We start from the raw sequence: 14,264 nt of genomic DNA, 5'->3' as shown, positions 1-14,264 counted from the left end.
ACAAAAAGTAGTTGGCCCATATTTTTCGAAAAGAACAATGATTTGAAGGCGATTATCTACCAAACTCCACCATCCACAGGTCCACCATCAATTGCTATCATCATTAGTAACAACAAGTAGGTCGCTTGTATTTTCCTTCTTTTTCCGACATAAACACATAAATTGTGACATTTTTGTTTGATGTTCTTATTATTCTCCACGAAATCATTTGAAAAAATAACAGTTCAACTCAAAGTCCATTGAAACTATGGTTTACTATACTCATTAAATTAATCCTCAAACAAGCCATGCTAATCTGTGGATTAATATTTAACGAATAAACTACATAATTTTTAAAAAAATTTGAAAAAAAAAATTAAAAGAGCAACATTTTTTTTATTGAAACCGTTTTTTTATTTATTATCAAAACAACACTCTGTACTACCACAACATATTTTTACTTTTAAAAATCTTTTTTTTTAACAGTGTTGCAGTAACTGTGACATCATATATGTTATAACATAAGACTGTAACTCTATCAACACTACTAACACGGTAATGTAATAGTCATAGTTAATAACTGCTACATTAATTAGTATTATATTGTACCAGTTATGACTGTTATATAACAGTAGTAGTTATGAGATTCTATATAATTGTAATAATTATAAAATTATAACTGTATATTAATTATGGAATCATAGTCGATATAAATAATTATGTAGTACATCATCAAAAATAAAAATAAATTGAGATGAGAGGATATATTATTTTGATAATAAATAAATAAAAAGGGTGCTTTTTTAGATTTTAATGAAATTTTCCCAAATACTTTTAAAGTATTTAATTCGCCTACAAACTAACTAATTAGTTTAAAAAAATGATAAATCCGAGATGTTTGGTTCGACTTTATAAAAATTTCTATCCGCCGTTAAAAATTGATGATCCAAATAATATTAAACTGGGATGACTGTCTATAGTAAAAGTTTTCCCCCGCTAAAGTGAATATGACAGAATAATAATAATTTTTTTTATAATCAGAATCTTAAATTTTTAAAAATGATAATTCTGCGAAATTTATTTATTTATTTATTTATTTATTTATAAGAGGTGGATGCGATCTTACGAATCCTGCTTATTATTAAATTCGCTTTTATTCTCTTCCCTCGTTGAGCACGAAAGAGACGAATTGATCGAGGAAACGAAGACTACGAGGCCCTCGCCCTCGATCGCTTCGCGACCAATGGAGGAACCCGGGAGCTCCGGCGGCGGAGGCTCCGCCGTTTCGCACGAATCTCTCATCGGCGAAGGCGTGACGTCGGCGTCCACCGCCATTGCCGCTCGCCTAGGCGACTACGCCGAGGTATTCGGCGATCTCGAAGGTTCGTGCTCCATCCCCTTCCTCGACCTCCCATCCGCCTTCGACGGCCTCGACGACGCCCTTTCTGAAACCCTCGCCTATTCCGAGGTATTCGGCCCTTCGTACGACGAGTCGTTTGCTGAACGAGAAGAGGCCTCTTCTTCGGATCCAAGGTGTGTCCGTCCTTATTTTCTTATGCGTTTGAGTCGATTCCCATTCTTCCACCACAGCAAAAGAAAAATCTCATTTTTGTGTGATTCCGGAGTCAATTTCCAATCTTAGATGAGAATTTTTTTTTTTTTTTTTTGTTTTTTATGCTTGGCAAGTGTAGTAGTTCTGACTTCTGTGTGTCATTCTAGAGGATTAGCCGCTTTTGGTTACTTGGTGAAAGGGAATTGGGTGAGAAATTGGATGGCATTGTTCTTTGACCTTTTAGGGCAAGCGAGGTATCAAATTGGATTGCACAGACTACTGGTTTCATGGTCTTTGAAGAACATTGTTTTGGTTTGGAGTTGTTGGCAGCATCATGAACTTATCACCTCATTAAAATGACAATGCTAAATTTTGATATTCTTAGAGAATAAAATAATATAAAATGTATTTAAATAGAGATAATAGTATAATATTCAGAAGATAATACTGTGTATAATAGATTTTTTTTTCCAACATCTCAGGTGTCTTATGTGCCCGATTGTCCGTTTTAAATAGATAATTATATAATTTGAGATAAAGCTCAGATTCATATAATCAAGTGAGATAAGATTTAATGTAGGATTGATAGGTTAGATGAAACTTGTCACTCTATTGAGCTCTAGGCATAGTTATATCGCTACTAAACCGAAGTTAATTACATACATTGTATCTGATAGATTCAATTGTTTTGAAGTTCAGTAATGGATTCAACTGTTTTAATTATGGAATTTATTAGTCGCATTTGTACATATTAATACTATCTCGATAGTCATGTTAGCCTTTGTCTCCTTACTCCTTACTTTTTTTTATCAGAAAAACCACAGAGGAATCAACTAGCAGCCATCAGGCAATGCTAGACTTAAAATCTTCTCCCCTTCACATTTTCATGGGAATCATATGACAATTGCATATGAAGAAGGCGACTCATCGTCATCATCGAACTCCATCATTTTCAATAACCTCTCTACACAACCCAATGTGTCATATAGTAAGGCTGGACAAGGAATTAGAGACGGCACTTCAAGTGAAAGAATACATATAACCCAAATTCTTACCACTTCCGCATCAAGTCTTGTGATCGGCGGAACTGCAGATGGTCCGCATACTACTTTGAATGATAGTTTGTATAACGTGAAACACCAACAGAAGTTGCCGACATCCTCTTCTACTACATCAAAGACTTCAGAGAATTACTCAAAAGCTGATCAGAAACACTCCGTCAGTAGGCATTCTGTTGTCAAAAACAATTGCGTGAATGCAAACTATTCTTCCAGTTCTTCTAGTAGTTTCACATTAAGTGGGGATTTGTCATCCTCTGATACTACGGATATGACTGTGTCTAGTGTTAGTCTTCGCCGACAACCCACTCAAGTGCCACTTACAACACCATCAGGTTCGAAGGTTGGCTTTGACGAAGTAAGCATGTTCAAACCGATTTCTATTCGAAAAACTTTCCTTGCTAACCATGAGAATGAGACTTATCAAGTCTAATTCCTGGTTTTGTTAATTTGCAGATCATCAATATGTCTGCCACCGAGGCATCGGATGCTCTAGTAAAAGCCATGGAATTTGCACAAGCTAGACTAAAGATTGCAAAAAACTCGTTGGAGAAACGGCATCAAAATCCTCAGAAGAACAAGAAGTTAGGGCAATAGCCATGTGCAAAACGTAAAAGCATCATTTCTGGGGTAGGAATGAAATACAAGTTTCTTCCATGAAGAAACAATGTGAGAAAGGGCATGGGAAGGGACCCTCTGAAGACACTGCAAGGAGAGAAACACAACGTCGATGGCAAGCTGCGACCTCGAGGAAAACTACCGGAGGTACTGGGTGCTCCTAAGTGATGCAAAATGCTGTTCGAGAAGTTTTATGGCAGAATTGCAAACTCATGATCCTTAGGAAATATAATTAACAAAGGAAGCCAAACAAGTCGAGAAAGATGACGAGCCAAGGAAGAGAGAAAAAGAAGAGTGGCCAGGAAGGAAGAATTTCCTTTGTTTTGTGAATATTAAGGGAAGAAGGAAAAAAGTCACAGGTCTTTTGTATATAACAAGTATCTAGTCCTCAAATAATAATAATAATTACTCAATGAAGAAATGAAGTATTTGCTTTGTATGAGTTAGTGAGGGATGAATAACTTATTTTATTTTATTTTTTTAAAACTTGATTGACAACAAAATTTGAAACAAATACTTTATAATACTAACACTTTCAATTTTATTTGATATTCATCTCCTTGAAATGACTAATTTATTAGTCTGGCTCTCTTTCACAACTCCACTATTTTAAAAATTTTCTTTTAGGAGGCGGAGAAATTTCGTATAATTTCAAACATGAGAAATATAATAACAAATGAAAGCAAATATAATAAATATAAACAACTTTATATAAATCTAGCCTTGAGTGTTTTCTTCTTGCTTAGAAATGTCTCTTGATCAGTTAGAAATGCAGCATCATTTTGCTTCTAACTTCTCAAGAATCGACATCTTCAAATGTCCACGAACTCTCCTTTTCTAGGGTTCCTTTCAGGCTGAAAACATCTCTTAATCGATTGATCTTATATCAATCGATTGGCATGTCAATTTGGCCATTCAAAACCTACAAAATGACTTTTGTCGCCTGACTAATCGATTACCAACTTCCAATCGATTTTAAAACTTTTTGTTCTTCATGAAATCACTCCAATCGATTAACCTAAACAATTGAAACCTACCCCAATCAGTTTCAACACCTTATGTTCTCTCGTGAAAAAAACCTCAATCAATTGGTGAAGCCTGAATTGATTACTTCAATCAATTCCAACCCTTTATGTTATCCTATGAAAATTATCCAATCAATTGACTTATACTGAATCGATTAACCTAATCGATTGTCTTAGGCCAATTGAAAACAGCTCTCAATTGATTGTTTTGCACAAATCGATTGCCTAACCCTAACACCCAAAATTCAAGTTTTGGATTCTTTTGCCTAACATCCAGTCAACCTTGACTTGTCAAGACTTCTTCACCAAGTATTAGGTCAACCTTTGACCTACTTGGACTTTTCATCTCGCACCAAGTATCTGATCAACATTTAATCCACTTAGAATTTTTCGTTAGAATTTCCCTTACTAACCTTCAGTTAGAACTAATCACTTGATAGATTTCTCATCCGCCTAACCTTAGTTAGGACTTTCCTCTACTTAACCTCAATTAGGATTTTTCGCTGCCTAACCTTTAGTTAGGATTTTCCGTTATCTAACACCGTTAGGACTTCCATTGCCTAGTTTGCAACTAGGTCTTCCAATATCTAGCCCCGCTAAGACTTCTATTGCTTAGTTCCCAACTAAGTCTTCCACCACCTGATTCCCAACTAGGTCTTCCACCGCCTAGCACCGCTAAGACTTTTCATTTGCCTAACTTACCGTTAAGACTTTTCCAGTTAAATATCCGGTCTTTCCTTGACCGACTTGACTTCTCTCTCACACATTGTCAAACATCAAAACTCAAGATTGAACCAATCCGAACTTACTTAAATTGGTCAATCTTGATCTGAGGACGATTGCACCATAATTGTTAATAGAAGTATTAATACCCAGTTACAGATTAATGAGAAGAATCATTTTTTGTAGGGTAAAGAGAAGGAAATATATTATTGCACAGAAACATCATCAAATATTGATTGCCTAAATTCAAACAGTGTGAAGTCCAAAGTTGAGATCAGATCTTTCATTTTATTACACTCTAAAGGAGTTGGTTTACGTTGTCAAATCTTCTTAAGCAAAGCCTTCAAGTGTGGTTGAAGACTAGTCATCATGGTAGCCATTTGGACAACATACGAAAGTTCACCATCAACCTCCTTGAACACCCTTGTAATCTCCTTCACCTGGTGGATACCAAAGATTTGTTACCATCATAGACAAAAATTGACCAGACCTAATGTTCGAACTCGAACAAGTTAGAATCGGGTTGCTCTCGGGTCAATTGCCAAGTAAGAAAAGAAAAAAAAAAATTTAACTGGTTCAACAGCCAATCATTTGGAAATTGGAAGAGTAGGAATTTTTGAGTTATCATGTATAATTTACAAATAACAACAACAAATATGCAGTTTAGCTGAGTGACCTACTGACCATTGACTTAGTCACCTCAATGTTCGAATCAACCAGTTTAACCACTAAACAAATGACCTAGAATTCATCCCATTCGATTTCTAGTTTGGCTTTGATAACTAGGGCTACTATGATACACAAGTCTAGGTTCTCTCCCTAGATCTTGTTACTGTATTCCCAAAACTCCCGCAGGAGATTGAAGTAGTCATCCCCTCGGGTCGCAGCTTTCAAACTGGACCAACCATAAAACTAGCTAAACAAGGATGGCCCTATTGTTTCGACAAGATTAAAGGGAAAAAAGATTGAAGGAAAAAAAGAAAGCTGAATTATTTGTGAAGTTAGGCAACTATGTGCATGTAAAGTTGATATACATACTTACTATACAAAAAAAAACTTAGAGGAGAACAAGTAAAGAAACAACGTAACAATGAATCGTAACTGAATACTGCATAATATTAGTACCTTGGAAGCATTACCAACGAGTTCGCTTTGAAGTGTTATAGCCTTGCTTTCAGTATCGTATGTGCCCTTCTGCAAAATCATGAATCACACAGATGCCCATAGCCAAGGCCATTGAGAATTATAGGTAACAAGAAAAGGGCAATTAACATGATCTGATAATTAGGTATTTTCTGATTTACATTACATGCAAATACAAATATAAAATGAATCTACTAATTTGCAAGAGGGTTAAAATTAACCAGTGGATCGTGAGGACAAAAGAAGATGAGAAGAGAAAGTTCTTCCAAGAAGTTGTATTTGCATGCTAAAAATGATGATTTCATCATTTAAATTCACAGTATTCTAGTACTAATTGTAGCAACAGTTATATTCATATTCAGATACTTATCTTGTATTATACTATTATATTAGATGGGCATAAATTATAGTATTGAAATTTTCATGAGGTGATTGAATAATTTAGATTCGTTTAGTTACTGATATATGAGTTTTAAGTACTACACTAAGTGTGATATGAGTTTTAAGTACTACACTAAGTGTGACCTATGTCAATGAATCTTTAGGCCTTATTTATTTGGATTGGAACTGGATGGATAGATGATACGACATGTGTAACAAGATGGAAAATTGGATGGATGAGAAACCCCTCATGTCCATAGTTTTGATTCAGCTCGAGTCAAACGGAAGAGTCTACAGATCATGCTCCTTCAATTTCCCATCACCAAAATACCCGCACAAACAAATTGGAGCCTGGCTAATCGATTAATATATTTTTATAATGATAAATATTTTGAGGCCTAAATTGAGAAACTTACTTGCGTTCTAATATTCATTGGATTGTGCCACTTTCCAGAACCCCATCAAAGATAAGGTGAAAACAGCTAGGTATTCATCCTTTTTCATTTAACTTGTGCATCAAAATCTCCCTTCACATAAAATTTGGTGAAAGGGCTCTTCTTCTTCCAACACATGTTGTTGGTTTGATCTCAAAGCACTTAAAGAGTAGCAATTATCACAACTACATGGTAGTACCAGCCTATACTGAGAACAAAAAAATAGTACCAACTATTGTAATAAAAGGATAAGATAACTAAAAGGGTAGCACCTAATAACCTAATATGACACCTAATGTAACAAAACGAACCTACAACAATAGATGTCTAACACCAATGTTAACTAAATGGTAGCACCTACTTATCGCGAATAAGAAAATGATAGCACCTAAGATAACTAGAGAGGTAGCACCTCTCATAACTAAACCAATTCTAACACCTAATATAACTAAAGTATAACGCCTACATACTCAAAAGAAATATTGGTAAAACCTACCACAACAAAGTCATAAGAACCTAGCATAACTAAATGCTAGCACTAATAAGAGACCTTCACACTAGTTTTATCCCTTTACTACACATGTTCTTTGTAAGGTACTTCCACTTCATTTACTCAAAAGGAGCTTTCTCAAATTGTAACCTAATACAGCAAGTGGTGGATTTAATCCCCAATCCACCATTTTTTTATCCTAAAACAATGATAGTTCAGCTTCACAAAACCAAAATGATACATTAAAAATCTAAAAAACTCATTTTGTGTATTCCCTGAGAGGTTTGAACAGATCAAGCATTACTAAGGGATTCACTTCAATCTCTTATCTTGGAACTCGAGGAAACTAAGCAGTGGACCTGAAGAGGAGGCCGAAATAGAGTAATACCTGGACCTCAACGAGGCCGGTGCTTTGGGCGATGACCACTTCGATGGAGCCATCGGGTTTTGGGCGCCAGTAGCCACTCTCCGCGTGCATGGGTTCACCCGATGCCAGCTTCCATGTCTTCTGGCTATACGCTATCACAGGCTGCAGCAGGGACGGAGCAGGCTACAAGAGTTAGCAATTCCGCATTATTCACAAATCGATCGATCCGAGGGAGAGAGAGGATACCTTTCCGGAGTGGGAGAAGAGGAGCTCTTCGCCGTAGGCGAATGAGTTGATAGTGGGGAACCCGCCTTCGCCCTGACCCTTCCACCTCCCCAGAAGAAACGAGAGAGGAGCGATCGCGGGATGCATCGGCGGTAGGGCGGAGCCGGCATTTTCCCCTTCCATTATCTCGCTCTCTCTCTCTCTCTCTCTCTCTGGCACTCGATGGCCGTCTCGAGCCGGCGTTGGATTTGGAGATATCGCTCCGCTCGCGGTCTGAAGGAAAAATAATAATAAGAAGAAAAATCAATTTTAAAAATCATCCGCTTTGTCTTGTTTACTTGAAGGCATAATATTAGAATAAGGGTGTCTTTGAAATAAAAAATAGGATGAGGTGCACTTTTTGACAATAATAAAAATAAAAGATGGTCTTTTCAGCCCTAAAGATTATAGAAGTGCCTTTTGGTAAATAACAAGAATTAAAGGGCACTTTTCAATAAAATACTCGCCAAGATAACTCCTCCGTGGGGCGAGCTTTCCGCTTCAGCGATGGCTCTAAAGTTCGCTTCCCCCTTCCCACTCTTCTCCCCCACCGCCGCCCCTTCCCCTCGCCGACCGCCGTCGTCCAGTGAGGTCCGCTTTTCCAGATGGAACAACGCCAACGCTGAGCCTTTTGTCCGTCGTCGCCGCCAGCAGAAGGAGATCGAGGACGAGATACGCCGCAACCGCCGCCACCAGTCTGCCTCCAGGATCGCCGAGGACGCCGACGAAGAAGATGGGGGATTGGACTTCCCTCATTCATCTCCTGCAGATTTCAGGTCCCGCGGCACCCCTTCCTCCCCTTCTGCACGTTCCATCCCCGGCAGAGCTTCCAAGTACTCCAAGCCCCCGGTTGACTCCAAGGAAGCACGTCACCCTGCCTTCCGCCGGACGTATAGAACGAGGATCCCGCCTCAGGTTGACGGAGAATCGGGGATTACGGTGGGAGAGAACGGGATTGCTTATCGGATAGGAGGTGCGCCATTCGAGTTCCAATACAGCTACACGGAGACTCCAAAGGTGAAACCTTTGGCTCTGAGGGAAGCTCCTTTCTTGCCGTTTGGTCCAACCACCACACCAAGGCCGTGGACAGGGCGAGCTCCGCTCCCACCGAGTAAGAAGAAGCTGCCGGAGTTTGACTCGTTCCATCTCCCGCCGCCGGGGAAGAAGGGAGTGAAGTCAATACAATCGCCTGGACCATTTGTGGCTGGGTCGGGTCCAAAGTACCATGCTACGTCAAGGGAAGAGATATTGGGAGAGCCTCTGACAAAGGAAGAGGTCAAGGACCTTATCAAAGGGTGCATGAAGACTAGGAGACAGTTGAATATGGGTAATGTTTCATAGATTTATCTTCTCTCAATCATAATCTGTCAATAATTTGCTATCGATATCCAGGCCAAACTAATAGAATTTTAGTTATGGGAAGGTCTCATTGTTAGAGTCTATCTAGACAATCAGTTTGAACTTCCATCTCATTGCTACCTCATAAGCGATCTTGACAAACAACTTTTACCTGCATTTCATGGAACTGACTGTGGTTATTGCCACATAAAAAAATGATTTTCTATTATAATTGAGTGTCACTTTTTTCCTTGATGAGCAAAACATTTCATGTCATATCTCGATTATCATGGTTTAAAACATTTTCCAATCAGATGTATCAGAATATTCAAAACAGGAGCCCCCTTTGCATAATTGCTTTATAAGATTTAAAGAATTCCTTGCCATGGTCGATATTTCCAGGTTTTAGATTAGTTGTTTCTAGTTATGTAGCATTCACACAGTTTCTTGTACAAGCTACACCTTGCAAGTTTATGTATTACAATTGTGACTACCTTCAGGAAGAGATGGCTTAACACACAACATGTTGGACAATATCCATGCTCATTGGAAAAGACGTAGGGTATGCAAAATAAGATGCCTAGGAGTGTCTACAGTTGATATGGATAATGTTCGTCAGCAATTGGAGGTTTGTACCAACTTGATCTTTTAACATGTGGAATTTTGATTAGTTTATTTTGTGTTCCATCTTTTATGTTACTTTGGTAAATGTTGGAGACTCTTATTAGATATATTTGATTTCGAGTGGTATCGACTTGGAATATGGTTGGCACTATATGTTCTGTAGATGTTAGGTATCCTGAATCAAAGTAAGAAAGAACTCTTGTGTGATTTATGAAATTGACAAGATTTAGCTGAAGTGGAAAGTTCAAACATAAATGAATCCCCAAGGGTTTTTGAATCTTCATGAATTTCCTTTATGTAATTAAATATTGAAACCTTGATATAAGAAAAGGTTAAAAACAGTGAGATCCTAAATGCTGTTATCTGTGCTAACTGCTAAGTATTATAACTATTATCATGACCATGCTGGAATGTAGCTGGTCTGTCCTTGAAATATAGGAACCAACCCTTGTTGATCTTAACAGCCTAACCAATCATTGGGTTCATGCCAATGACCTACAAAATCTTCACCTCAGTGAGAATCCAATTATTTATCCTTTAAATAAGCTAAGATAAACCAGATATCTACACAAAGAACAAAAAACATATAGATAGTCTCATACTTAGGTTTATTGAATAGAAAAGCAGTGTTTTTCTGTGATTCTACCATGAGACCAATTTTTGGATTTATTTGATGTCTATTTTAGGTCTATGCGATACATTTAATCAAACATGATATATGGATATCCATCTAGTGGAACTTGTCTAGTGCTAAAATGATCTGGTGGCGCTTGCTTGGCCAGATCAATGCTATGTTCAGTTGATATTCTGAGAAGTATAACCAATGGTGTGTTCATAAAAAGCTAATGTCAAAGTTTTATCTCAACAAACTGTATTTATTCAGAGGTATATATACGAGATGTTTAAAAATTACTTGTTCAATTGGATCCATTATTTGCCAAATTCAAAAGTGTGCATGAATCAACTATTTTAGCATGTTGCGGACTCCTGTATATTGTCATCCTGATAAGCTTCTTTATATAATTGCTTGTTGTATGCTGGTAGGAGAAAACTGGAGGGAAGATTATATATAGTAAAGGCGGTGTTATCTTTCTGTTTCGTGGACGAAATTACAATTACAGGACACGCCCCAGATTTCCTCTTATGCTCTGGAAACCTGTGACACCTGTCTATCCACGGCTGGTTCAACGTGTACCAGAAGGATTAACATTGGAAGAAGCAACACAGATGCGAAAGCGAGGGCGCCAGCTACTCCCTATTTGTAAACTTGGTAACTATTGTCTGACTTTCTACAATCTTGCCTGTTGATAATGACTTTCATCACCATTTATGGACTAATTATGTTATTCATTTATGATTTTGTTCCTCAATCATATCTTTTATTTCTAGTTGATCAGAAAGTTGGAAATGTTGTCATAGCATGACTCTCAGATCAAATTTGCTTATTGGAACAGGTAAAAATGGTGTGTATAATAGACTGGTTTATCAAGTTCGAGAAGCATTTGAAGCATGCGAGCTTGTCCGTATAAACTGCCAGGGTATGAACCCAAGTGATTACAAGAAAATTGGCGCCAAACTTAAGGTTAGATATCTACAAAATTTTAATACATTTCTTAGTTATTTTGGTTGCTAAAGATCCTCACTTCCTCTCTTTAACTGGATTTTACAGGACCTAGTTCCATGTGTGCTTCTTTCGTTTGAACACGAGCATATACTCATGTGGGGAGGAAAAGACTGGAAATCTACACTTCCAGAAATAGAAGACAATGGCAATGGAGCTACAGAACTCAACAGCATTGACCTGACAACTACATCTGATACGAACAACTCATCATTTTCCAAGGAGATGTTCGATGTGAGTGCTACTGTGAGTCCCAGTGAGGTGCCTAGCATCAGTGAGTCTACCAAGTCTGAGGATTTGGATGCACATCTAGAAGTTGTGGAGACTGCGTACGTATCCAAGTCACAAGACACTGATGATGACTTATCAAGAGAAACTGCTAGCAGTTCAGACGAGATTACTAACATGACCTCTGGATTTTCGAATCACCAAGATCCTTCGACTACTTACCTTGACACCTCTTCCTCAGGTTCTGGATGCCATGCAGAGTTGTGTGAAGATGAAAATCAAGATGAGGACTCTGCAGATATTGTGGGTTCTGCCAGGCATGATGGTGATGATGCATCCACCAGACTCGATACCACTGGAGTGAATGTTGGGATGGAGATGGAAGAAAACAATTGTTTACCAGAACAGAAACCATGGTTAGACGGAGTTACTTTTCTTCTGAGACAAGCAGTTGATGATGGCTCTGCATTGATCTTGGATGATGATGCATCTTCCAATGCTAATATCGTGTACCAAAGTGCAGTCGAATTTGCCAAGACTGCTCCGCCTGGGCCTATCTTTAGGCACAGAACCAAGAAAGCTACCGAACAAGCGGCTGAGCAAGAAAAGCACCAAGGAATTGGGCAAATTGAGGAGGTTGAAATGGTTGCAAATTCCAATAGGAAACGCGAAGGCAGGAGTTCCTCACAGAGCCAGAGAAGGGACAAACTCCCGGAAATCCTCTTGGATGTGGTTCCACATGGAAGTTTGGGAGTCGATGAACTGGCAAAGCTTCTATCCTGATTCTGAGGTAATCGATTTGATAATATCCATTCTTTTTGCTCTAAGTAAATCAAACTGAGGAACAATGGAACAGCTCAAGTAAATCAAAGTGAGGAACAGATGGAATAACTAGTGATTGTGATTCGGTCATGAATCTTCCGAGGCAAGAGTAGATGATTTAGAAACTCCACCTAATGCCAAGAGGTGATCTTCAGTTTACGAGATATCTCAAGAAGAATCGAAGAGGCTTGAAAAAACAGTTCTCAAGGTGTGAATCTAAGAATTATCATTCAAGTATGAATGTGTTTATCTTTGAAGACAAATTTTGTATAAAGGGGATTCTTGCGAGGTTCTCCAAATCATTTTTAAGTTGAATTAATTTATCTTCTAACATGAAGGAGATCCTCACACGAAACTATATTATTATGGTAAAAGGTGAATACGGTCGCTTCCAGCGTCTCCACTAATCCATCTCAAGGTCAACATGGAGAAGGTAAATCACGGACGGCTATTAGCCTTTGGAATAGTGACTAACACATAAGGGAGGTATTTACCTCGACTTTATCGAGATTCGAACCCTAGACCTCATTATGGCAACACTTCATGTGCTAGCCATTAAATCCATCCGAAGGGACCACACGAAACTATATTATGTGGCAAAAGGCGATTCGCTCGCCCCCAGCGTCCCCGCCAATCCGTCCCCAGGCCAACACGGAGGAGGTAAATCTTATGCTCGGTCACGTCGAGTTTCGACCCTAAGACCTCATGTGGCAACACCATATATCTTAACCATCGCACCGCCCCGAGTGGTTTGATTTACGTTGCACAATTTAGCTTTGATTTACATTTAATTTTGGCCATTTGTAAATGAATAGTTGAGATTGAATTTGCCGGGCATTTCTACTTGAAAGTGCCTTTTAATTTAGCTCCTTCATTTCTTCTTTCAAGAATTGTCAGGGTTTTGTAGTCACTTATTAAATCCTAAATCGGTGGAAGGATAGATTCACAATTCATGTGTGAATTGATTTTAACGACATGTTAGTTATTCTCATCTTTTGAGGTTTAGGGTTTAGAAGAGCCCAAAGGCGAAATCACAGCTTAGTCACGAGTTTATGATAGTCCTCTAGCTACTTAGTCGTAAGCTTGCAATGGTTGCTTGGCCGCGAGCGTTTAATAGTTGGTTGCTACCATTTTTTTTTTTTTTTTTGGGTGAACGGTAAATGATTTATAAGATCAACAAGTGATGTACAAATTTAGACGTCTACAAAATGGAAGACATGCGTCTGAACTTAAGTAACATCCTATTTATGTCAGATGTAGCCAAGATCGTCTCAATTATTTATGAGGCCTTAGGCCAGGAAAAAAATTAAGACCTTAATATTTTTTAAGAATTATATATTAAAAATATTATTAAAGATATTTTATTTTATTAGTAAAATTTAAAATAATAGTTTCTATATTGCCAATGATTATTTATGCAATTAGAAGGAATGATCAACTAGGTCACGTAGCAATAACTTTATCTTGTATCAAAATTCACTTCTTTATTAGTAAAATTAAAAAAATAAAAAATATTTTATGTTAACTAAGTTGACAATGAGTAATAAATTATTATAATATTATTAATATATATTTTAATTTCTATTTTTAAAGAAAA

The 14,264-nt window shown here is 37.8% G+C and overlaps 3 protein-coding genes across 5 annotated transcripts; 2 read left to right on the top strand and 1 right to left on the bottom strand.

The window, feature by feature from the left end:
• The first annotated feature begins 1,113 nt into the window (after positions 1-1,113).
• LOC122001559 (uncharacterized serine-rich protein C215.13-like) lies at positions 1,114-3,646 on the top strand. Of its 3 annotated transcripts, XM_042556361.1 has the most exons (4): positions 1,114-1,512; positions 1,699-1,785; positions 2,345-2,947; positions 3,046-3,646. In XM_042556361.1, the coding sequence occupies exons 1-3, from the start codon at positions 1,223-1,225 to the stop codon at positions 2,430-2,432; spliced, it is 465 nt and encodes a 154-aa protein (XP_042412295.1). In that variant the 5' UTR covers positions 1,114-1,222; the 3' UTR covers positions 2,433-2,947; positions 3,046-3,646. The 3 variants fall into 3 exon arrangements, with proteins under 3 accessions (XP_042412295.1, XP_042412296.1, XP_042412294.1); XM_042556362.1 differs by lacking the exon at positions 1,699-1,785; XM_042556360.1 differs by lacking the exons at positions 1,114-1,512; positions 1,699-1,785 and having other exon boundaries at positions 2,429-2,947.
• A 1,469-nt stretch (positions 3,647-5,115) lies between these two features.
• LOC122001558 (UPF0678 fatty acid-binding protein-like protein At1g79260) lies at positions 5,116-8,288 on the bottom strand. The gene is made up of 4 exons (XM_042556359.1): positions 8,017-8,288; positions 7,792-7,953; positions 6,081-6,149; positions 5,116-5,395 (listed from the first exon to the last, which is right to left on the bottom strand). Exons 1-4 carry the CDS (start codon positions 8,176-8,178, stop codon positions 5,276-5,278), a joined length of 513 nt encoding a protein of 170 aa, XP_042412293.1. The 5' UTR covers positions 8,179-8,288; the 3' UTR covers positions 5,116-5,275.
• Positions 8,289-8,517: 229 nt separating this feature from the next.
• LOC122001557 (CRS2-associated factor 1, chloroplastic-like) lies at positions 8,518-13,000 on the top strand. Its single transcript, XM_042556357.1, has 5 exons — positions 8,518-9,361; positions 9,873-10,000; positions 11,041-11,266; positions 11,451-11,578; positions 11,666-13,000. Exons 1-5 carry the CDS (start codon positions 8,542-8,544, stop codon positions 12,626-12,628), a joined length of 2,265 nt encoding a protein of 754 aa, XP_042412291.1. The 5' UTR covers positions 8,518-8,541; the 3' UTR covers positions 12,629-13,000.
• The last annotated feature ends 1,264 nt before the right edge of the window (positions 13,001-14,264 follow it).

Source organism: Zingiber officinale, chromosome 7A, assembly GCF_018446385.1.
Source record: "Zingiber officinale cultivar Zhangliang chromosome 7A, Zo_v1.1, whole genome shotgun sequence".
Taxonomy (NCBI): Eukaryota; Viridiplantae; Streptophyta; class Magnoliopsida; order Zingiberales; family Zingiberaceae; genus Zingiber; species Zingiber officinale.
The sequence above is the reverse complement of the archived record's forward strand: the minus strand, read 5'-3'. Positions and strand labels throughout refer to the sequence as shown.